This window comes from Nicotiana sylvestris, chromosome 4 (assembly GCF_000393655.2).
Source record: "Nicotiana sylvestris chromosome 4, ASM39365v2, whole genome shotgun sequence".
NCBI lineage: Eukaryota > Viridiplantae > Streptophyta > Magnoliopsida > Solanales > Solanaceae > Nicotiana > Nicotiana sylvestris.
Genome location: NC_091060.1, coordinates 21,908,079 through 21,934,243, shown reverse-complemented (window position 1 = coordinate 21,934,243; position 26,165 = coordinate 21,908,079). Strand labels below are relative to the sequence as shown.

At 35.3% G+C, this 26,165-nt stretch overlaps 2 protein-coding genes across 2 annotated transcripts; both read left to right on the top strand.

The window, feature by feature from the left end:
• Positions 1-3,994: 3,994 nt before the first annotated feature.
• On the top strand, positions 3,995-5,951 carry LOC104228467 (GEM-like protein 6). Its single transcript, XM_009780933.2, has 4 exons — positions 3,995-4,602; positions 4,715-4,789; positions 5,167-5,441; positions 5,522-5,951. The coding sequence occupies exons 1-4, from the start codon at positions 4,062-4,064 to the stop codon at positions 5,711-5,713; spliced, it is 1,083 nt and encodes a 360-aa protein (XP_009779235.2). The 5' UTR covers positions 3,995-4,061; the 3' UTR covers positions 5,714-5,951.
• A 10,600-nt stretch (positions 5,952-16,551) lies between these two features.
• On the top strand, positions 16,552-18,310 carry LOC104228486 (putative GEM-like protein 8). Its single transcript, XM_009780953.2, has 4 exons — positions 16,552-16,935; positions 17,037-17,111; positions 17,547-17,821; positions 17,905-18,310. Exons 1-4 carry the CDS (start codon positions 16,779-16,781, stop codon positions 18,094-18,096), a joined length of 699 nt encoding a protein of 232 aa, XP_009779255.1. The 5' UTR covers positions 16,552-16,778; the 3' UTR covers positions 18,097-18,310.
• Positions 18,311-26,165: the final 7,855 nt, after the last annotated feature.

Here is a 26,165-nt window from a genome sequence, read left to right as displayed (position 1 = left end):
AAATGGAAGATATGGAAAACGAAAACAAGGCACTCCGTGATTAGATGAAGGATCATCAAGAAAGGGTTGATAAGATACCGGATGCCTCGAAGTTGCTACCTAAACGAGACATTGGCCGATTCGTCAAACAACCGTATATTCTCTGCTAGGAAATTTCTTGGCAAAGGACTCAGTGACTTCCTCGCCCAGTTTAACAGGGTGAGAATGAGTTAAGCACGTTCATAAAATACCCTCCCACCACTTAGAAAGAAATCCACAATGCCTATTGCGCCGAGGTGAAAACCGACGAGGACGACCTCAATAGTCCGACACAATGGCTGATGTCAGTTCAAGCAAAATCGAGGAAAGATCATCGTAACGACAGTCGAAGGGATCAGTCAAGCCCTCATCTCAGCCGAGAAAGACATCAGTCCTACATCAGAACGACCGTCCCACCACCTCGGCACACGGAAGGGCCGCCTAGGCCGCACACAGGGACTCAGCGTCCGCTCACAATTTTTGTGTTTCCCCTTCAGAAATAGTGTACGCACTGGAGAAGCTCAGTACGAAGGTGAAATGGCCACAAAAGATGAAGTCTGATCCAAATACTAGGAAGTCAAACGTCCTCTACGAATTTTACGAGGAGCGGGGTCACAAAATCGAGGACTGCATAGGGCTGCGGCAAGATATAGTGAGAATGTTAAACCAATGTTACCTGAGGGAATTGATGAGCGATCGTGGATGAGCCAATTTTGCCCGCGGATGCGAACAACACCAGGGACCTCCAAAGCCACCCTCGCCCGCTCGCACCATCCAAATGATCATCGGTCGGGGCGATGAAGCAACGATTAATCATGTGAAGTTCACCACTACGCACAAACTGAAGCGGTCAATCACCTACGAATAGTACAACGACCTTGGAGATAGTATCACCTTCGATAAGTCGGATACTGACGGTTTGACTTTCCTTCATTTTGATGCTCTTGTTATTACTTTACGTATCTTAGACACTAATGTAAGAAGAATAATGGTAGATGCCGAAAGCGGCGCGTGTATCATCCACCCTCGAGTCCTCGCACAAATGAGACTCGACGACAAGATAATACCGCATTGCATAACACTAACAGGTTTTAACAATGCAGTTGAGCGAACCTCTGGGGAGATAACACTACCCGTTTTGGCCAGGGGCGTTACCCTGGAAACAACATTCCACGTCATGAACCAAGAAACAACCTACAATGCCATCATAGGGCACCCATGGATACACTCCATGAGGGCCATCCCATCGAGCCTCTATCAGGTAATCAAGTTCCCTACTCCATGGGGAATATTCAGTATCCAAGGCGAACAACGCACCGCCCAAGAATGCTACTGTATCGCCCAGAATATGTCCCAAGAATGCTACTGATCGCAACACTGAAGATTTCAGATCCCAGAAAGAAAGCTGTGATTGCGGTCCTTGGGGCCGTGTTCACAATTTATGAAGTTGAGCTCAATATTTCAGCCAGCTCATAGAGTGGCGATTGCAGCAACCGGCACAGGATCGCGATTTTTGAGCTTGGGCTTACTACCTCCCAGACCTTGCCTGGCTGCGATCGTGAGTCATGTGTTGTGATCCCAACTTCCTCTGTTACCATGCAACAAAAAAAAAAAAAAACTAATGTTGTGATCATGGCTCCGCAATTGTGATCATAGCATCAGTTTATTTTGACCATTATTGCCATTTTCTCACCCACAGTCCGTTTTGATCCCTATAGCGAGCCAGCAAACAGCCTTAAGGCAAAACTCATACGCATGTTTTAAACACCCACACCATACAACTAACTCAATATAGGGCCAAGCATGCATCGAACATCTCAAATGCCTCTTACATAGACAGATACAATTTTGAACAAATACAATTAACACTTTTACACATCATAGGCATTAATTGAATGCACATACAGAAATAAAAAAGAAACAAGTTCATTATAATAGTAACATCCTGATGAAGTTATAATAGTTAGGAAGCAACCTCAATCAAACCAAATTATATTGTTCATTTCTTGATTGTTTTATTTATCCATTGAGATAAGAAAGGATAAAAAAATGGGAAACAAAAGACGATAACATATTACTGAATAAAATACGTTGCATCTGTCATCTATGAGCTTTAAATCTAATATTCTCAAATGATCTTATATCAAAATTTTAAAACATTAAACTAGCTTTATCTCATTTAATAAATTGGTAAGAGAAAAGGAACCACTTTTAAATTGTGAAAAGATCACTCAAGATGTCTGGAAAAGGTTTGAAAAAGACGGGGTGGTCTCTCCCAAAGAAAACAAGCTTGTTGTAATATCCTTAGTAAAATGTCAACATAATAAAATTGTAATCGTTAGACTGCAAACCCCAATTCAATCAAAGTATGAGATTTGACCCATTGTTATATATATATATATATATATATATATAAGTTGAAGTTGAGCCACAAGGTTTCACATCGGGTGAAGTGCTCCCTAATAAAGTCGACTCTACATCCAGAGCTCGAACTCGAAACATCCAATTAAGGATGACAAAGTACTTACCACTCCATCACAGCCCTAGTTGGTTATACATATATCTATATACATGTTCATGTGTATATATCTATCCAGTACTGACATAAGAGAACAGGGTACTCATCTCCCAAGTCCCCATGGTCGAAAATAAATAATTATAAGATCTATAAAATTATGAATTAATAACTATTTCCTGTGCATAAAATTCATCTCTAAATACTTTTTGTTTCTTTAGAATCTTCAAAGGGTGGTGGATTTGTATCTTAGGCCACAGGTTCAAGCCCCCACACCATGCAAAACAAAGCCTGGTATTTAAGTGGAGAAGGGTAGAGGGGCGGGCCCATTATCCACCGAGTTTCGAAGGCTGCGGTTGGTCCAAAGGATCAGCCCCAGACGGATTTCTCGGTCATCAAAAAAAGAATTTTCAAAGTATTGTCATCCAACAGGAAAGGTTGGTCAAATTATGGAGCAAGAAGTTAGGTTACTCAAGAATTTCAAATCATTTGTCATGCGTGCGTGGTGTGTTCAACGTAAGGTCGACATAAAATGGCCTACAGATCTGCCTTTACACCTCAAGATAAGGTAACTGCTGCCTTAAAAGAGAAGTTAATATAATCCAGACAAGCACAAGATCTGTTGGCCCTACCCACAGATTGAAATCTTTGAATAGCAACTTTGAGGTAAGGATACGGTTTAACTATAACAACATATGTGAAAGACGTGTGTCATGTATTCGTTGGATTGTTGTAAATACCGTGTGCAGGTAAGTTTTACCGAATGTAACAATCCAACCAGAACAACTTGCTTCTCAGCAAAACGGTTCAACTTCAGAGCCATAACAATATCCCTGTATGAAGTCAAACTATTAGTTTTATTTAAACTAAATGCTTATTAAATCCTTTTACATATAAAAGATTATCAACTCAGAGCCATAAAGAAGTGCCATATGATAATACCAAGTGAAATTCTAAGTTTTAGAAGAAACTAAATAAGATTATGGTTAGAAAAACAAATATTACATGCGACTATAGAGAAATGTGGCCCACGAATGGAATTTATGAGTCGATATGCATAGAAAAGTACAAAAGGTCTTTTAGGTATTGATAAGATGACTTCAAAATACATAGGTTACTCGTACTTTTACTCAACTTGCAAAAGTAGGTTGCATGACAAAGCAAATCTGCCAACTCAAAAGTTTAAACACCACATGTGCCCCCAAATCTTGATAACAAAATTAGTCAGCAATGAGATTAGTTTACTGTAATTGCCCAGACAACTAAAAGAAAGACATTTTCAAAACCTACGCAGCACAGTAAGACATAGATTAAAACCATGAGAGACCAGGGTTTAATTCACAGCAAACACTAAAAACACTAGGTGATTTCATCTCATCTACCTTAGTTTTGGTGAGTAGCATTTCTTAGAACTTGTGTTGATGGAGGTCGCAGGTACCAACCGAAGGAATAGTTGAGGTGCCCACAAACTGAACTGGACACCACCTTTATGTGTGCGTGAGAGAGAGAGATAAATATATAGAGAGAGATGGACACAAAGCAAAGGGAAAACAAAGAAAAGAAAGGAGAGGTTGAACATGCACTGCACTTAGATTTTGAATATTTCAAATTACAATTTACAAAAAGATTATGGAAGACACTGAAACTTTTGAAAATCTCAGCCAACATTCCATCTTCTAGACAACCTTTTCTTCTTGGTACAAAAGAAAATTCTAAAAAAGCACATGCATTATCTTTTATGGTTGTTGATGACCCAAAGGTGACTCATGCAACAATTAGTAAAAAGATTCATCAACTTCTCCTCAAACCCCTACAAGAAATGTTCTTAAACCATCAACCAAAACTTAAATATTTCTCACTGACCATCACAATTCACAATACAGCAATATTCCACTGCAGAATCAGAATCACAATGAAGAACTTACTCAGTGGAGATGTGGTGGATATTCCAATGAATTCAGCAGTATGCTCATTTGAAAGGCAGCCAAAAAGACTACTATCCCTATCTTCTTGCCAAGACCATATTGTTCCATTTGTAACTTCAAAGATCTTATCTAAATTAAAGCAAAGTGAGTATTTCCGTTGTCTCTTGATGAATCAACTTGTTCTTGTACTAGTACTGAGTATTAATGACCCTTGAATGAAGAAATCTTAAAGATAAAAATATTCTTGAATATGCAGGAAAATCTGTGATTGGTAAGATGAGCAAACTGGGAGAAAGGATGGACTATCTTGCGCAAGGCATTCGCGAACATGGTAAGCACTTCTATAGTTATATTAAAAAAAAAGTAGTTGAAATTGAAGATGCAAAAGAGTATTTAATTCAGTTGTGTTCGGGCATGAACGAACCTGGGGAAAAAATTGATGTATAGTGTCTTAAAACCAATTTTCACTTGACATACTCATCAAACAAGTTTTTCAATATTGGAAATACTGGTAATCAAACTTCAGCTTGCATATAATGATTTCAGTAGTTGCAAGTGAAGCATGGCCAAATGAAAGAATGTAAATCTAAAGAACACAGATAAGTGAGTCATGATGTACAAAACCATGCAAAAAAGCACTATTTACATGTATATACGATAGAAAGTATTGATTGTAATGAAGTTAATGTTTCAACTTTAATTGTGCAGTGAGCCTTAGCCCGAAGCTAACAGAAACTGTGAAGGGAAAATTGAGCCTCGGGGCAAAAATACTTCAAGTAGGAGGGTTGGAGAGAATATTCAAGCAGAAGTTTAGTGTTAGAAATGATGAAAAGCTATTGAAGGTTTCTCAATGCTATTTATCAACTACAGCTGGTCCAATGGCAGGGCTTCTCTTCATCTCTACTGATAAGATTGCTTTCTGCAGTGAGCGATCAATAAAGCTCTTATCTCCAACTGGAAAATTGCTTAGAATCCGTTATAAGGTACCCCTCTGCTCTGGTTTCCTTGCATCTCTATTCGAGCCATGTAAAGCATAATCTAATAGACCAATAAACAATTGCAGGTATCGATCCTAATAAGTAAGACAAAGAAAGCAAAAGAGAGTGAAAATATGGAAAAGCGATCACAGAAGTATATACAAGTAGTTACAGAGGATGATTTTGAGTTCTGGTTTATGGGATTCCTTAATCATCAAAAGACACTGAGATATCTACAGCAGGCAATTTCAAGTTCTTCAAGCAAGCTAAGAAGATAGTTTTTTCTCCTTTTTTTCATTTTGTTTCAAATTCGCCCATTCATCAATGTAAAATGTTGATGCAGAAACGAATTTACAGATCAGTTCAAACTTGTAACTAGCTCCATTGTTCAAAGGAGGTCTTAGGTTTTGTAGGCTTTGAGCCTTAGGAGTTAATAGTTAATACGGATGTATAGACTTGTTGTAAAACCAATGCAAATGGAAGGCTAATCCATCTTTTGGGACTTGGCCATAGTCATGCTACCATTTTCATGGTAATCTATGGTGAATCTTGATTCATCCGACCCCTTCACATCATTCTCATAGCATAATCACGCCACCCATAAACTATAAAGTCTATAAAATAGTTGGGTAGAGTCAAATATCTCAAACTACCTCCATAGTTCAAACCCTAGTATACCTGGGTGAAATTTGGCAGAATAGGGAATCCAACCAAAAATCTATGATTTGAGAGTTAAATCAAGTGGTATTATAGTAGGAATAGCTTAAACCAAGTTAAATTCGAGCTACCTTGATATTGAGAAGAAGTGGGAAGTGATTTCATCTTCATGGACTGAGTTTGCGGTGGGGGAGTCGAGAAAATGATAAAATTTATGGTTGTAGGTATGAAATACCTTTGCTACTATCGCAGGCCTTGTGCAGTGATCGGCTGATTTTAACACTGAATATTTGAGATCCTAGGAAGAAAGCTGTGATAAGTGGTCCTTGGGGCCGTTTTCACAATTTATGAAGCTGAGCTCAATATCTCAGCAGCCTCATAGTAGTGGCGATTGTAGCAACCGGGTTCACGATCGCATCTTTGAGCTTGGGTTTACTGCCTCGCAGAGCTTGCCTTGCTGAGATCGTGAATCATGTGTTGTGATCGCAACTTCCTTTGTTACAATGCAGAAATCACTAATGTTGTGACTGCGGCTCCCTAATTGTGATCATAGCACCAGTTCATTTTGACCAGTGTTGCCCTTTTCTCACCCACAGTCCATTTTGATCCCCGTAGAGCGCGCGAACAGCCTTAAGGCAACACTTATAGCCGTGTTTTAAACACCCACACCATCCAACTAACTCAATGTAGTCCGAAGCATGCATCCAACATCTCAAATGCCTCCAACATAGATAGATTTCAACAAATACATATAACACTTGCACATCATAGACATATGAATGCACATAAAGAAATTAAAAAAAACAAGTTCATTATTATAATAACATCCTGATGAAGTTATAACAATTAGGAAGCAACCTCAATCAAATCAAATTATCAGATTGAATTCACTGTGCTTCTCATATATGTAGTGAAACCAAGAGAGTAGGATACCATACCCCTAAACCCTAGAATCCAAAAAAAAAAAAAAAACATAAGCCTTACAATATTTTAATTTAACTAGTTTCTAAACACATGTGTATGTCAAGTTATATAATATACGCTTTTGTAAAATAATTTAATATAAATATTTTGAAATAAAGCTTTGAGTAAATAGTTATATGTGATAGAATAAATACAAGTTTCTGAATAATTATTATCGTGTATGGCAAGTTATGTAGTCCACGCTTTTGTAAAATAATACAATATAAATATTATTAAAAGTTTTGAGTAAATAATTATATGTGAAAGAATAAGTATAAGTTTCTGATAACAATTAATGTGAATCATCGTATAATGACATTTTATCGAGGTTAAATAATTGGATATCATCTAATCCTACGAAAAGAAACAATCAAAGTTTAATTGTTTCTTCTCATGATCCCAAATAATATCCAAATGAAAGTTTTATTCATTCTCGTGATTTACATGTATGATTTTCCAAATAAAATTGCTTCATATCATCCCACAAGTTAAAGTAAACTTCCACATATATAATTTTTATGCATGTAACCATAATATGTTACGTTATTAGTGGATCTCATTGTAGCAATGAAATAACAAAGTTAACTATAGCATTAACTAATGTAATTCCTAAACACAACAAATATGCATTTAACGTTTATTACAAGAGTTGTCATTATCCAAACATTTATGAAAATAAGTTTCTCAACATTAGAAAAGATAAAGGAAGATAAATAAGTAGAGAAAATATAGAACTTGATTTTTGTAGCGTTTTTTTGTTCACCTTGAATTTTAAGTTTTTCTTGGCTGCACCATTTGTCACGTTGATTTGGGGACAAAGAGATCAAAATCTTTTTCTTTTTTTTGCTTCTCACAATCAATTGTTGTTTCCCTGTTTGTGTTGTGACAGATTTAGATAAACCTCCATGACTTTTCTGCTAAAATATTTTGCCCAATCCATAGAAAGTGTCCAGCACATTAGGGCATTCTATTTTTTGTCTTCTATACATTTCTTATTTTTTTTCACGGTACAATTTGTGAAGTTTGCGCTTACAATTCTGGTTGAAACGCTTAATCTTCTCTATAAATGCATCCCTATAATTCATATCCTATAATCCACATTCATCATGCAAGTGACGTAGACCATTACTTAAATAATGATAACACCCAAAACTTGAATTTGATGCACTTATTATTAAATAGGGTTAGATTTTTAAGGGGCATTTCTATAATTTAACTTTTGACTTAAGGGCTTCCCACTTTTAATATAGTACTAGTCTCTATACTCGTGCATTGCACGAATATCTTGTGTCAAATATTACAAACACGTACCATAAGTAATTGCTAAAGTTAGATAATGAGTTGCTTAAAATAAAAGTTTTATATATGTAATGCAAACCAAATCACAATAACGTTGTGATTACCAAATAACAAAATGGAACTAAATAGTTTAAAATTACACAAGATACGAATAAATTTATAAATCGGTTAAAGAATGCAATAATATTTAATACTAGTTTTTATACAAGTTGTATATCGTAATGACAAGTATAGTAAGTTTATCCAAATTCATAATTATTTCCATCTTTACCAATGTATTAAAAGTTCTAGGTATTTGTAGAGTAGGAATTTGCTGTCGGCATTGGAGTTTTAATCTGTAAAGAATTCCTTTCTTAGTTAATATATTTGGAATATTACAATTACATCCACCTTTAACTCAAAATTTTAAGGGCATAAAAGTTTATCGAAGTTTCGAGAATATTTTAGTCATCCAACATTTAACATAAATTATTCGTGTTTTTATAATAATATAGAGAGATAGATTATAATACATTTCTTGAGATTTTTTTCCTGTAACATGTATGCTCTTCGTTTTGCACATAATAAGGTTCACTTCATTTTATTTAAGTTCTGCGTAACTAAACTCATATTCCGACGAAAAAATGTTCAACTAGCTTGTTGGATAGCATAATTCGAAAACGAATGAAAACACATTGCAAAACTCTACAAATGTTATTCTCTCTAGGCCAATTTATGTGGTGGAATTTGACTCAACAGTCGAGATGAAGTTTAAGAAAGAAGAACTTTTGGTAATCCTAAACCTACCATAAGATTTATAAAAGCATATTGCCTTTTAGGATAAAATGAAATTTTTTAAGTTCAATTATTTCAAAATAAAATATGTCATTTTTTTGAAACAGACTAACAATAATGCAACATAATATGGAATAGAGGGAGTATTGAAAACAACTTGCTAAGTAATTTGAAAGAAACATCTGAAAAATGCATCAGAAAATATTGTTATTTTTTGTGCCTCATTTTGAATTGTTTTATTTCTATAGATATTTCAAAGTATTGTTGGTCAAACTACAGAGAAATAAGTTAGTTTACTGAAAACATTTAAATCACATGTCTGTGCGAGATGCATTCCACATAGAGTTGGCATGAATGCCTATCCTTCCTTTACACCTCAAGATGAGATACAAAAAAAAAACAAAGCAAGATAACTGCCTTAAAAACATACACTATACAAATCCAGACAACCACCAGAATTGCTGACCCTACATAACAGATTGAAATATCTGAATGGCTACTTCTTTTTTTTTTTTTTTTGAGATGATAACAACTATTTTTCTCCTTTGCCTGATTTATTAAGCAACAATTCTAAATGGATGACTCGCTCATGTTTCAAAAGGGAACTTGAGTCAAGTGGTGGTGATCCACTGAACTGTTATCTTGTCAACTTTTTTCTATCTATTATACTATATTATTATTATTTTTATTTTTATTATTATATAGAAAAGGCTTGATGGTCGACCAAGGGCATAAATGACATTTTGCTCTGCCATTATTCTTTTAGGTTTAAAACTGTTTTAATTAACAATATAGCTGACACAAAACTCTAGAACTCTCCCTAGCTTTCTGAAACACTACTTTCTTAATATATTCGTTCATTCTCTCTTCTATGTCCTTGTTCATTCCATATTCTAAAGAATATAGAATTAGTGAAGGTCTTATTTTGGGAAAAATAGCTTCTAGGTCATGTGCAATTTATCGAATTTCTGATTGCTTTGCTAATTTTTGGTTACTATTAGAATATTTGGTATTGTGCAAGACTGAATTTTAAGGAAACAAATGCTGCTGAATTTCATGTCACTCTCTTCAAATATCCGCTGCTCATCAGGTATCCCTTTTAGCCCTTGTTCTCTTGTGATACGTTTATTGCTCAACTTCAGAGTTCTCCTTCGCTTCTTATAAGTGTGAGCTTTTTGTTTTGGAGTGTTTCTCAACTTTCTTCGGTGCTTTTTTCTATTCTTCAGGCTGCTTAGTTGATTTAGTGGTAAATTTTTTTAGGATTCTCACCTTAAGGTATTCTTAGATTAGAAATCAAAGTCGGTAGTCTCTGGATATTTCTCATATATTTTCATTTAAACCCTATAAAAATCCAATCTTTATTGGGCACATGTGACATGTTTAAATCTTATTTGAAATGGAATGAAAGGGATTTCGTTGATACTTGAGCTCTGATGACGAGCAGTTAATGGATGTGGTATAGTTGAGCATCATAATTTTTGTAATCTATGCAAAGATATGAATATTTATTGGCATGTGCTCTTCTATCTTTTAGTATTATATGAATGTGCATATGAATATTTTTAACTAATCTTTGTATTTACAGGACTTACATTTTCCATGCACTTGGTGTATCATTATGCTACCATCAAAAGAAGTGATATCCTGCATCTTAGAGGTAGGTATCTTTTCATTAGTGTGTTGTGGCTTACTAGAACGATCAATAGTTGTACTGGCAATCCGCATTGCATCAATGCTGCTTTCCTTGATTTTGTTCTAATGTATTTATCTAGGACTACCTCTATTGCTTGTTTCTTTTCTTTCTTTCGTTTTTTCTTGTTCTCTATTTTTTTTTTACATTGGACCCATATTATAGGTTGCTAAATATGTTAAGTTTGCTAATGAAACCTTTGATGACTTCTTCTAATGTCTTATGGTGTAATGTTGTCTAGAGGTGTGGCACATACCTTGCTGCAAGTCCAACATCATTGGGTTATTAAACATAATATAATGACTTTTAGTTGATTTCCTAAGACACGCATGTGACAAATTCTGGAACTAACTCTTTATGTTGAATATGAACATGTTGATATGGGAATTTGTTCATCAATACTGTAGTGACATGGTTGAAAACACTCACCATATGGAGATTTTAATCAGACAACATTTAACAAACGTTTACATTTAGCCAACTGTTAGTTTTGTCCACTGCAATGTTTAATTGACATATCATCCTGAAATGATATGGACTAAGCTCCCAAATCATGAGAAAGAAGAAAAGTACTTACTGTTAGTTCTAGGTCGAATCCTTTTTATTCAGTCTCCATTATCTTTGAGACATAAGAGGTTGTGGTATTTATAAATGAGTTGCGAGCGTATGCTGAATTCCATTAAAGTGCTCTTTAGTTTTGATATTTTTTTGTCTCCTTTATCTTTTGACGGATTAAAGGCTTTGGTCATTTTAAATGAGTAATTAGCTGAAATATTTTTCGTTGCAGGCATCAAGGATGCCGCTATATTTATTCTTGTAGAACTGTGTTGGAATAAGAGTTGCTAAGGTAAATTTTGAAGCTTAGCAGAATAAAAATGGAAATCCTTGTTTACTTTTTTATGTTTCAAGAAGAAATACGTACTATCTCCTCTTATCCTTTCTGTTATGTTAGGAAATACTTTATGATCCTAAATGGATAGTTGCACATATTCATGCTATCCGTTTTAACTATTTTCTTGGTCTATTTCAACTATCAATCCTCAAACAACGCATAAAGAGAAACTGGGTATGCGAAAAATATAAGCACAGTGCAATGTGTTTATGCAATATTAAGACGCCAGCTCAGTAAAATGAATCGATCGTATTTGTTATTATTGTACTATTATAATTGTGTTATTTTAGTCATCTTGTCGCCATTCCACAAGCAAGACATCACGTAGTATCTTTGTTTCAGGTCTTTAACCATATTTTGTGGGTAATTTATTTCTTTTACTGCATGTGAAAGTAAATATTGCTTTAATTATGGCTTCATGCGATGCAATGTATAGTACTTCACTGTACCAACCCTATAATAATTTTTTTCATAGGCTTATTTGTAGATAGATTATTTACAAAATTTTAAATGTAACGAAATGTTAGCATTCTTTCTGATTTCTAAAATGTCTATTATTGGCATATTTTAACTTTCTCCCAATGCCTACAAAACCCTCGCCATTTCAAAATGAAATAACTACATTTTGTATACGATGCTAGAAATTAAGCACAAAAGCTAAGACATTCTACAATATTTTTTTATGTTTGTGTGTACACAGCAACACTTTAATATTTAGATACAAAGACCAAATTTTCATATGAAGAAAAGAGTAGTACACCAAGAATCTTTGTATTTGAGTGTGAGCAACTTTTGTCATGAAACTTGAGGTCGCCAAACCATGATTTGATAGGAATTCAGTTTATATTTCCCAATTTATAATGTTAAGAAGTGTTTTGGAATTCTTAATACTTGAAAGAACAAAAAACTTCATGCTTGATTTTAAGATTGTGTATCCTTTCTAATCTGAGGTAAAATGTGGATAGCAACAATCTAGGGAAAGCTCTCTTAATATTATTCGTGAGGCACTTTGCTTGGCTGACTTACAAGTCTGTCTAAAAAGCTTTCTCCTTGGCTCTTATTTTAAGCCTATCTATTATTTTAAGCTCTTAGCTACATGGCATTTTTTCTTCGTTGTACAATATTTTCCAAAGTGTCTTTAAATGAGTTTCATAGATAACTTTCTATCGCTGGGGGTTTCGAAGAACAGAAACAATCACAATTATCTTCCTTAAAGCTCTTTCTATCTTCTTATTTTCCCCTTTTGTATCTTTTTCTCTTCAAGGAAAAGCATTAAAAATATACACTACTAATTTATCAGTATAGCATTGACAAAAATATCCGTTTAGGGGATGATTACCCATTAAAAAAATAGGAGCCAGTGCTTTTTCCTTATCTTATTTTTTTCTTGAAGGAGATTATTGTTGTCTACTCTAATTTTCTACCATTCCTTGCTATTTTGGTGCCTTCAGAGAAATGCTTTTATTTTTGGATCAATTACGATTTGTGTGGTTTTCTTCTAGCTCAACTGCAGATTTGCTTCATACTTCATGAACTGTATTGCTTGTGTTGTTGTTTAATTTATAAATGAAATTGTGACTTCTTAAAAAAAATCAGTTGTCTAAATTGGTAAACATTGCAAGTACTTGAAACTTTTGTCAAATGTGGACTTAACAAATGTAGGCCAAATTTGCAAGACTATTTCTCAAATCTTAGATCCTTCCTTTCAATCAAACGAAGGGAAAATCCTCTTTTAACTACTATTTTCAAGTTTATGCAAGTTGAATTTGCATCTCTTCCTTCTTGAAGTGCGGAGTTGAAAGCGATTACATATTTTTGGCATTCATTCTTAATTTTGATAAGTGCTTCTATATATTTGGCATAACCTATAGTTTCTGCATCTAATGTAATGTTGTCAAAGCTTCTTTCTTAAAACTTGGAATTGGTTATTTCTTGCTTTACAATTTCTTCTGCACTTCTTTGTCCTCTGATTGGTCAAATCATGTATCTCTTGTTTTCATCATCCCTTATGCTTCTGGTCCTTCTTTTCTATAAAAAAATATTTTGTATTCATTTATTCAACCTTTTATACTTTTCTATGTACTAAGAACTCTCTCTTTCAGTTTTACTTTCAACTTTATAGCTTTACATATTTCTAAGTTATACATTAGTGAGAAATCTTCTAAATTTTTATCTTTTCAGACATAAAATGTAAAAGTATTCTTACATGGAATTGCTGCTGAGATGGATTTTTTTAATCCATAATTACTTATTGATCTTGTTACAAGAAATGGTGGCAGATTTAGATAGAACCATTGCTCGATGCAAGATTAATTAGGGTAGGAATTTGCTTTCAAGAGAAACTGCAGTAAATAGAGAATAGAAAGAACTTCGTCTTTTACAGAAATTCTTGAAGCAGTCGGGCTCTCTACGTAGTGATGTAGTGAACCTGATTCTGTTAAATGGAATAGAAATACCTACAATTTTTTCTCAGTTGATAAAGTCATGTTATCTGTTTAAAACTACTGACTCATTTGGAACAAGAACTTGGAGGTGTATTTGGCAAAGCAAAGCAGCACCAGAGTTAATTTTCTTGGAGTGAACTACATGTCATAATGACCTAACTCGAGCAAACCTCCCACATGCTAGTGAAATCATATGCTTAAGATGTTACGTGTGCTTAGAGGAAGCTGAAGTCCATTTTTTCTTCCATGTACCATTGTTTCCTAGCTTTATTGCATGGTCTTGGATTATAGAAGTAACTATTGCTGGATGGGCAAGAAAGTAAAGAACATCTCAGAAATATATGGAATACAATTCCGACCTGCATTTCTTAAGTAGTTTAACGTGCAATAAAACGTTGTATTTACCTACCAAAACAAAATCATGAAACTCTTAAGATTATGTTGAGCAAGTGATTATATTTTTTCAGTGAAGTTGACCCAGTACATGTTTCCTGCACTTTGTTGTTGTAAACTTCCAATTTTATTGGTTCCGATCACTGTAAGAGATTAGAAATTCTCTCCCACTTGCAATATGAATATTTCGTTAATCCTTTCTATGTTATAGTAGTTTTTCAATTTGGTGTCTTTTGTTGGGCAAAAGATGGCAAATAACCATCCCACTTTGGAAAAGAAATATGCATAGCTACACAGAAATAACATAAAATCCTACCAGTTCTAAAATCTTATTCACAATTTGCAAACAATTTGCAACGTTGGGCCCGCAAGCTCGGGCCTACCTCATCTAGTTAATCACATAAAACTAATCAAACTAACTTGAGATAATTTTACAATGCACTAAAAGCTTTTAAAAGAGATAATTTTGTATACTTTTGAATATTCAAAAAGGCTTTTTCTAGCCTGTTCACCTCTAGGATTTTGTTTATAAAGCCTGTTTACCTCAAGGATTTTGTAATGATAAGAAAGAATTTTGACCAACTTTAAAATTAAGGGAAACTGGAGGGGATATTAATTAGGTAGATATAAATTACAGTTAAGTTACGACAGCTAGCCTAACAGAAACAATGTGCTTCTCAATAAAGAGTTAAAGACAGGTCACTCCTACTAGCAATTTCAAGTTCAGAGCTATAACAACATCCCTCTAGAGAGTCAAAACTATTAATTTTAGTTTAAACAAATGTTTACTCATAAATCCTTATCTATTAAAAGTGGGAAGCCCTTTAGACAAAAGTTAAATTACCAAAGTATCCTTTAATTAACCTATAAATAGTTTTTTTAAATATAAATAAAAAAACTAAAGCCTACAAGGAAACGCAACTTTCCATCAGGCGCCTATTCAGAAGAAACCTGTTTCTAAGTTTTAACACTTTTAAATTCTTCACATCAATAGTCACAACTCTTAAAAGAAAACCTTTTTTTGTTGTTGCTAAAAAATCTTAAAACAAAGCCTAACACCTACAAACAACTAATTAAAAATGTGCACTATGGATATATGTAGTTACTCGAATTTACAAAGGGATGAGTCTCTCCATTCAAGTCAACCATCATTCATATGGAGTACTAGACAATGCTTAGAGTAACTTACTTAATGTGCAAGATTTTGTTTACAATGAACTCACAGCAGACTTAAACCTTGCTTGAATGTTGGTCTAATGTAACACCCCGTACATTTGGACTAGGTGTGGATATGTTAAATGGGTATTAATATGATATTTTAGACATATGAAGTCCTAGCGGGATGAGTATGAGTGAAAATAGTTGTTTAGCATCAAGATGAAGAATGATGTGCATAAGATTCGATAAAATCTACGAAGTTTACAAAAGGTCAGTGTTTTATGTGATTGTTCATAAAAACTATATTTTATTAGTTATGTATATTTATTTATTCAAATCTTTGTTTTTATAATATTGCTATTATTACAAAAATTATATAATATATGACTTGACATACATGTGCAATGCACGTGCCTTGCCGAGAGACTAGTCTATATAAAAATGATAAATCGATTTGTATGGAAAAGAAGTAAAGTGATTAGGGTGAATTAAGCTACCTTACTAGTTACCGCAAGATGACTTCCATATGCAAAACTCTCCTACTTTTGCTCAAACTTACAAAAGTAGGTAGCATCATAAAGCAATTTGCCAACTCAAAAGTTAAACACACCACATATGCACAGAAATCTTGATAAAGAAATAAGTCAGCAATGACATTAGTTTACTGTAATTGAGCAGACAGCTAAAAGAAGACATTTTCAATACCTTTAGGAGCAAGAGAAAAAGATATATATTGATGGACTGATGCAAGCAAAAGGATTAAAAAAATAAATTAAAGGGAGAGGTTGAACATGCACTGCAATTTGGTTTTTGAAAATTGCAATAAACAAAAAGATATCATCCTGACAACCTTTTTCTTCTTCGTATAAAAGAAAATTCTAAAAAGCACACGCATGATCTTTATTTGGTTATTTTTATGACCCATAGCTGACTCATGCAACAATCAGTTAAAAGATTCATCAACTCCTCCTCAAACCCCTATATATAATGCTACAAGGAATGTTCTTAAACCATCAACCAAAACTTAAATATATCACAATCCAACAATATTCGACCGCAAAATCAGAATCACAATGAAGAACTTACTCAGTGGAACTGTGGTGGGTATTCCCATGAGTTCAGCAGTATGCTCACTTGAAAGGCAGCCAAAAAGACTACTGGTTCTATCTGCAAGTGAAGACCATAATATTCCATATGCAACTTCAAAAAACTTATCTAAAATAAAGCAAAGTGAGTATTTCCCCTGTCTCTTGATGAAGAATCAACTTGATCTTGTCGTGTGACCCTAGAATGAAGAGATCATAAAAATAAAAATATTCTTGAATGTGCAGGAAAATCTGTTATTGGTAAGATGAACAAATTCGGAGAAAAGATGGACTGTCTTGCACAAGGCATCCGTGAGTATGGTAAGCACTTATATTCTCCATTAAAGACTTCAAAAGATTAATTGAAAATATTACTAAGACAATATTGTGTAAGTTGAAATAAAAAAGTATTTGCAGCTGAAGTTGAAAAAGAGTATTTGGAAGTTGAAATTGAGCGCGGACATGAGTTCTGCTTGAAAAAAAATTCATGTTTTGTGTTACCGCTCTCAAAAAAAAAAAGTTTTGTGAGTGAAAACAATTATCTTACTTGAAATGCTACTCAGACAAATTTGTTTCAACATTTCACCTGTATTTCAAATGCTAAAAATTTCGCTATGTGAAGTCATGGCCAAACACTAGTGTAAATCTAAAGAACACAGATAAAGTGAGTCATGAAGTGCAAAATTCATGCAAGAAGCATTATTTACATGTATATCTGTTATAAAGTATTGATTGTAATATCCTTTAATTGTGCAGTGAGCCTGAGCCCAAAGCTAACAGAAATTGTGAAGGGAAAATTGAGCCTAGGGGCAAAAATTCTTCAAGTAGGAGGGTTGGAGAGAATATTCAAACAGAAGTTTAATGTTAGAGATGATGAAAAGCTATTGAAGGTTTCTCAATGCTATTTATCAACAACAGCTGGTCCAATAGCAGGCCTTCTCTTCATCTCTACAGATAAGATTGCTTTCTGCAGCGAGCGATCAATAAAGCTCTTATCTCCAACTGGAAATTTTCTTAGAATCCGTTACAAGGTACCTATCTGCTCTGTTTTCCTTTCATCTCTAATTTTCTAGCCATGTAAAGCATAATCAAATAGGCCGGTTCATAATTGCAGGTATCGATCCCAATAAGTAAGATAAAGAAAGCAAAAGAGAGTGGAAATATGGAAAAGCCATCACAGAAGTATGTACAAGTAGTTACAGAGGATGATTTTGAGTTCTGGTTTATGGGATTCCTTAATCATCAAAAGACTCTGAGATATCTGCAGCAGGCAATTTCTAGTTCTTCAAGCAAGCTAAGAAGATAGCTTTTTCTCCTTTTCTTTTTTCATTTTGTTTCCAAATTCGCCTTTCATCAATGTAAAATGTTGATGCAAAACGAATTGGATCTGTTCAAACTTGTAACTAGCTCCATTTCTCAAAGGAGGTTTTAGGTTTTGTAGGCTTTGAGCCTTGATAGTTAATACGGATGTATAGATTTATTGTAAAACTAAAGTAAACGGAAGGCTAATTCATGTTTTAGGACTTGGCCATAGTCATCCAACCATTTTCATGAAACCTAGGGTGAATTTTGATTCATCCATCCCCTTCACATCATTCCCACAGGCCACAGCATAATCACACACCAACCATAATCTATAAAGAGCTCATCTCAACAGCCCCATAGAGTGGCGATCGCAGCAACCGGGCTCACAATCGTTATTTTGAGGTTGGGCTTATTGTCTCCCGGACCTTGCTTGCCGTGATCGTGAGTCATGTGTCGCGATCGCAGCTTCTCTGCATTGAGCTATACCATGTGGAAATCACTAATATCGTGGCTCCCTAACTGCGATCACAGCACTAGTTCATTTTGACCAGTGTTGCCCTTTTCTCACCCACAGTCCGTTTTGATCCCCGTAGCGAGCGAGCGAACAGCCTTAAGGCAATACTCCATGTTTAAAACACTACAACTAACTTAATTTAGTCCCAAGCATGCATACAACATCTCAAATGCCTCCAACATAGAGAGGTACAATTTTGAACAAGTAGTTTGTCATAATATCCTTGGTAAAATATTAACATCCTGATGAAGTTATACAATTAGACTGCAACCTCCATCAAATCAAATTATCAGATTGAATTCACTGCTTCACGTGTTTCTCATATATCTTTATATATATATATATATGAACTAGTGAAACCAAGAGAGTAGGCCAGTAGGGCACCATACCCCTAAACTCTACAATCCAAAAAAAGAATAAGCACAAGGCTTTTTATATTTTGATTCAAGTAAAACTACTTTTTCTTGAGATTTTTCCTGTAACAGTTATCGGTCTTCTCGTTTTGGACATAATAGAGGTTTACTTCATTTTATTTAAGTTTTGAGTAGCTAAACTCATTTTCCAACAAAAAATGACCAAACAGCTTGTTGGATAATATAATTCTTAAAACGAATGATAACACATTCCACAAATCTAAAAGTATTATTTTGTCCATTTCAATTTATGTGGTGGAGTTTGAATTGACACGAAATTTAGGAAAGACGGAACATTTGGAACTTAAGAGTCTTAAACCTACCATAAGATTTAAAAACATGACACTAGGGGTACATTACAAAAAATTAAATTATTCCCAAATATAAGGTGTCATTCTTTTGGAAAGAACTAATTCTACCATAATATGGAATAGAGGGAGTATTAAAAATAATTTCTTAAAGACTTGCTAAGTATTATGAAAGAAACGTATGAAAATGTATCAAAAAATATAATTATGTTTTGTGCTTCATTTTTAAATATTTTTATTTCTCTAAATTTTTTAAATTATTGTCGACAACCAAAGGCCAAAAGTTGGTCCTTATTAAGAAAATAAGTTAGTTTACTCAAAAAATTTGAATCATTTGACATGCGTGCGTGATGTGTTCCACATAAAGTCAGCATAAACGGCCTATAAATCTGTGTTTACACTTCAAGATGAGATGGACAAAAAAAAGGGAGAAATTTAAAAATAGCCAGATTTACAACTAATCATTCAAAAATAGTTCAGTTTCAAAAGTAATCGAAATTTAGCCATTTTTCATGTAAAGATAAATCTGAGCAAAAATACTGTTCAAAACCCGGAAAATACGCATGTATATTATATTGGAGTTCTACGATAAGTATGCTTGAACTCCAGCATATTATACGGGAGATCCAGGTTAACTATGCTGGAACTGGAACTCCAGCATAATATGTTGGAGTTCCAGCATAAGTACACTAGAACTCCAGCATAATATACTGGAGTTCCAGCAAGTATAAATGTCCAGTATAATATACTGGAGTTTGGAGCAGCGGTGCTCCAATCTCCCGTATATTATACAGGAGTCAGCAAAGTATATCGGTCCAGCATAATGTGCTGGAGTTCGTACACAGATGCACCGAACTCACGTATATTATGCGGGATCGGTCTCTGTTGCAGCAAAATAGTGGCTATTTTTCATTGACTTCGTAAACGGTGGCTATTTTTGAATGACCAATCCGAAAACTGGCTATACCGTGCTATTTTGACCCAAAAAAAAAGCTAAGACCTTTTGTCCAAGAAGGACGGTATGGCTTGCTCAGTTTGTCAAACTAGTTAATTTTTGAGTTGGCTGTGGGCATTGGTCATTCATACTGCGGAAGGGAAAATTTTGTGTAAAAACTATACATAATAAGTACATAATCATGCAGTTCAAAATCAAATTTTATTTAGAGGACAAGTTTTTTGACTCTTCAAAATACTAACTGCATCGCATAAAATGGGATAGGAGTATTAACTAGTGTCGATTTATCCCCCAGCCAATAAAAACAAAAACAAATGTTGTGTCATGTTATAGAGCTCATCAATAGCAGTTAGCAAATAGAACTCAGGATTCTCCTCTGTTCATCAGTAGTTAGTAATGGTTAACTGGGATCTCTGACTATTATAAAACCTCTAATCCTCTATGATAATGATTAGAGGTGGAAAAACACATCTTGCAAGAAAAACAGAAGTGGCTGTTTAAGAATTAGGGCAAGATCTGAAGGGTTTCGAACTTCCCAACTCTAACACTACTACAGATGATGGACTTCCCAACTTTCTTCTTCTTCCTAAGACTCCAACAGCCCTACCAAGATATGCTTCCCGTGTCCAAACCCCAGTAAAGTCCGCCGGCATCTGACATCTCACACGCCCTCACGCGCCGGATTTTCCGGCAAGATCTTGCCACGCGCCGGCGCGTGTGGCATCTTCCTGTGACTTTTTCAATTTTCTCTTATGACAGCCTCTTCTCGAGGCTTTTTCGAGCCTTCCCGTCTAAGTTTCACCAAAATCCGACGACTTTTTCTTTTTTCCGGCCATTAAACCCCAGAATCCGGCGTCTGTTTCCGTTGTTCAGTACCAGAAAAGCTCTTCCCTTCTTATGTTCTGTTTTCCACCCACTGTGACTATTGATTTTTCTAACCTTTGAGGTTTTTTCGGTCGTTTCTCACCTCTTTTTTTGGGACAGCCGCAACTAGAATATGATGGATTCTACAGAGAGAAACTCCTACTTCTCTCTAGAATCTAGAAAACTGGAAAACATATCTTTCATCAAAGCTGCCTCTTGGCCAGTCCTAGAACTTGGGGGAAGATGCCATCGAAAGTTTGACGTAGGACAAGATCCGCATTTCTCGCTATATGAGGAGCACACTCTCATGCGCAAGGGCTTCTTGAGATCTTGTCTGATTGGGTCTTTCTCCAAATGGATTGGTTCTCCAGAGGCTATTAGGAACTAGGTAGCAAGGGCATGGAACGTCAAGGACGGGCTGAAAATATCGCAACTGGGGGACACACAATATCTCTTTCTCTTTGTCGACGAGTCTCAAGCTTTCGAAATTCTTGTAAGAGGAAATAGATGGTTCGATGGAAATTTCTTAAAGCTAGACAGATGGGTGGAGCACGATGGGTGTCTAGACCCTCGTTTCACCGGCGAATCATTGGTTGTCAACATGGTGGGTCTCCCGGTGCATCTTTGGTGTCTTGAATTATTCAAGAAGATTGGGGATATCTGTGGGAGGTTTTATTGATGTCGCTTGCAGCTTACACGATTTGTCACGGATGGGAGGAGGGGATATGTCTTTCTGGATGGAGGATAAACTACTAAACTTTGGGAAGTTTCTAGGTGTTTCTTTTGAAGGGAAGGAAGATAGGGTGTTAGAACTGTTGAGGGAGATTGAGCAATAATCTTTTAATAATGGTGCAGGGAGGTAGTTGAGTCAAGGTGTTAAGCAAAATAATTTAGGGGATGTAGTCGTGTACCAGAGAAGGGGCCAGGTGTGTGACAGGGAGTAAGGGAGCTCGATTAGAGGGGGTGGGAGAAGGGGGATATTGTTTCTTATGGAACTTAAGATTCTTTTATGGAATGTGAGGGGGATGAATGACCCAAACAAAAGGGCCATCATCAAAGTGAGAGTTAGAGAGTGGGGTGCTAACCTAGTTTGCTTTCAGGAGACAAAAATGGAAGTTTTGTCGGATGTGATTGTGAGGAGTATCTGGGGAGGTAGTTGGGTAAAATATGACTGGGTTCCAGCAGTGGGAAGTGCTGGAGACATTCTTCTAATGTGGGATGATAGAAACTTGGAGGTAAAGAAAATTAAGAAGAAAGTTTTTTCTTTAACAGCTCTTGTCAAAGATAGAGTGAGTGGGGTGGAGTGGGGATTTGGGGGAGTGTACGGACCGGTAGGAGAAGGGTCCAAGGTATTCTTCAGGGAGGAATTGGCCAATATGATGGGGGAATGGGACATTCCATGGGTCTAGAGGGAGACCTTAACACTATTAGATTCTCGGAGAAGAGATTAGGGTGTAGTCTGATTTCGAGGGCCATGGAGGAGTTTTCTGACTTCATCAATGATCACTTTCTCGTTGATCTTCCTCTTTCAGGGGAAAGGTTTACTTGGGCCAGGGCGGTGGATTCCAACTCAAGGTCTAGACTTGATAGATTTCTGATATCGCCCTCTTGGGATGAGCTGGTGCCGAATGTGCTGTAGATTCCTTTACTTAGGCTGACTTCGGATCATTTGCATATCTTGCTAGATGGATGCAGAGGGAGGGGGTGCGTGCTCCCTTCCAATTCGAGAACATGTGGTTGAAGGTGCCATGATTTTGTGACAAGGTGAAAGAATGGTGGACAAGCTACGGGGTATTAGGGACACCTTCATTTCGTCTTTCGAAGAAACTTAAATTGCTCAAGGGAGATATTATTAGGTGGAATAAGGAGGTTTTGGGAGGGTAGAGGTTAAAATAAGGGCGTTTATGCATGAATTGGGGGAACTAGAGAGAGGGGAAGGGGCGAGGAAGTTAGATGAATATGAGAAAGATAGATTGGGGGAGGTTAAGAGGGAAATAATCGAGTCAGCAATAGCTTAGGAGACTAGTTGGCGGCAAAAATCGAGGGCGCTATGGTTGAAGGAGGGGGATTTGAATACCAAATTTTTCAATAGGGCAGCAGTTGCAAATCGAAGGAGAAACTTCATAGAGTCCTTAGTTGTGGATGGGGTGAGGATTGAGGGAGAAGAGGAGGTAAAAGGGGCGATAGTGGGGTTTTATGAGAACTTATACAAAGAAGAAGTTAGTTGGAGGCCGACTTTGGGGGGAATAGAGTTCAACCACATAGGGGAGGGAGATAGTGAGTGGCTAGAAAGGGCTTTCGAGGAGGAGGAGGTGCACGACGCTATGTCGAGTTGTGCTGGTGACAAGGCCCCCGTCCCTGATGGTTTCTCCTTGTCCTTCTTCCAACTCTGTTAGGACACCATCAAAGGGGAGTTGATGGAAACCATTGAATACTTCTATGTGGATGGTGTTTTCGAGAGAAATATCAATGCTACTTTTATTACTATTGTGCCTAAGAAAGAAGGTGCATCTTGTATCAGAGACTACATGCCTATTAGTCTCGTGGGAAGCATTTACAAGATTATTTTTAAAGTGCTTTCCAACAGACTCAAGAAGGTTCTTGACGTGTCCGTTTTTTCCTCCCAGAATGCGTTTGTGGAAGGTAGGCAGATCCTGGATGCCGCTTTGGTGGCAAATGAACTTGTAGACTCCAGAAGGAAAAATAGAGATCCCGGCTTACTATGCAAGTTGGACCTTGAGAAGGCTTTCGACCATGTCAATTGGGAGTTCCTAGATTTCATCATGATGCGGATGGGTTTTGGGTCAAGATGGAGGGGATGGATCAAGTTCTGCATTTCCTCAATCAGATTCTCTATCCTGGTTAATGGTAGCCCGTGTGGTTTCTTTGGTAGCTCCAGGGGTCTCAGGCAAGGAGACCCCCTATCCCCCATGCTATTCATTCTAGTGATGGATACTCTGAGTAAAATGATGGATCGTGCGGCGGCCGGAGGCTTCTTGAGAGGATTCTCAGCTCCGATCGGGGTGCCCAGTGCCCGAAGAGTCTCTCATTTGCTCGTTGCCGATGTCACCCTGGTTTTCTGTGATGCCGATACGGATCAGTTGACCTACCTGAAGCAGGTCCTGCAGTGGTTTCAGATAGTATTAGGTCTCTAAATCAACCTCGACACAAGTGTGAGATTTTCCAGGTTGGTGAGGTTGCTAACATTGATGCTTGTGAGCACCTAATTTTTGATAATATTTAATTTTTTATCACTTCTTCTATGTAAATATTTTAGGGGTTTTAACCTACAATTTTTAGCTTTGTTACACTTTTTATTATAGGGTAAATATACAAAATTTAAAAGGTGAATTATTACTATTAATATTATTTTATTTTTATTTTTATTTAAAAATAATAAAAAATTCCGAAAAAATATTAATTATTTTTAATTTTCAGGAGTGATTTAAAAAATAAGAAAAAAGGAAGTATTGAATATAAAAAATAAAATTAAAAGTAGGTGGAATTCTCTTTTAAAAAGTAAAAGAAAGTAGAAAATTAAAATATAAAAGTAAAGTTTTGTGAAAATTATAAAAAAAAAAGTAAAAGAAAGTTGGAATTAAAAAACAAATATAAAGGTATCTGAAAATTAAAAAAAATTAAAGTAAAAGAAAGTAACATTTTTAAAAGAAAAGCAAAAGAAAGTGGATTGTTTTTTTAAGAAAAGTTAAATAAGTGGAATTCTCTATTAAAAAGTAAAAAAAAGTGGGATTTTAAATAAGATAAAATTAATTAAAGTTGGAATTTAAAAAATAAAAGTAAAGAAAGGTGGGATTTCTTTTTATAAAAAAAAAGTAAAAGCAATTTGTAAGTGGGATTTCTTTTAATTAAAAAATAATAAAATAATAAAATATTTTTTTAAAACAAATCTGAAAAATCTCGAAATATTTGCTATAAATAGAAGAGAAAATTTGGGAAGAAAAAAAAAGAGAGGGGGAGGAGAGAAATTTAGGTTGAAAATTTTCATTAAATTTTTCTTTCAATATTTCGGGCCTTGAATCTTGGGTTTGAAGAAGAGTTGATAGAGATTTTGTTGTTGCTGCTGTATTGACTCTACAATTTTCAGATTTTATTCATTTGAATTCACTCTCTTGTAGGTATGTAATTCAAGCTCTTCAGTTAAAAAATGTTGGAGCATCTTTATTGAAGCAGAAACAAATTGATTTTGTTCTTTTGATAAAGTTTCTTTCGTATTTAATCTGTTCGCATGAATGATGTTTCTTTGATTGACTGAATTGAGATTTGCAAATGTTAACGTTATTTTAGTATGTTCATGACTCTGTCTCTTTTTTTTTTTACTTTTTTTTTCTTGGCTCATGACTTGTAACCAGCAGGTATTGTTTTGTTTACATTTAGATTTCAAGCTCATGTAGCACCATGTTCATATTTTGAAATTTAAAGAAGTATGTGAAGTTGAACAATTTGTCAACATTAAGATGTAAAAAAAATAGATTGCGTTAGTGGAAGGATTTTATCTTCAGTTTATGTTATTGGCTGCATATTTTCTTAAATTAACCATATGAAGATTCAACTTCATCTGCTTCAAAATGGTACTGTAGAAGTTATAGTGGTGATACTACAACTTTCGCTTTAGCATAGTGTTAAATAAATTAATTACTTTAAGTGTTCTTTGTTATAATCAAGTTTAAAATGTATTTTTGTATGTCCATGTTTGTTTTGTTCCTTCTGGTTCATCCGAATAGTTCTCAGCATGGTTTTTTTTTTGTATTCATATGGTCATTTAAGATTCATTATTTTGTTATAAAAATTTTTTAGTTTCTTTCTAGAATTTGAAAACGAAAGTCGGTCTTTTGAAGATGATATGGAGATAAACCCAAAGCTGGCACCTGTCTTTTGTTATTTTCACATAAATGCCAACTCCACCTTTCTGAATTGTAGTATGCTATGACAAAAGGCTCCAGTGATATACATGTAGCTAACCCATTTCTTTAGGCCTTTTGTAATTATCAATTTATA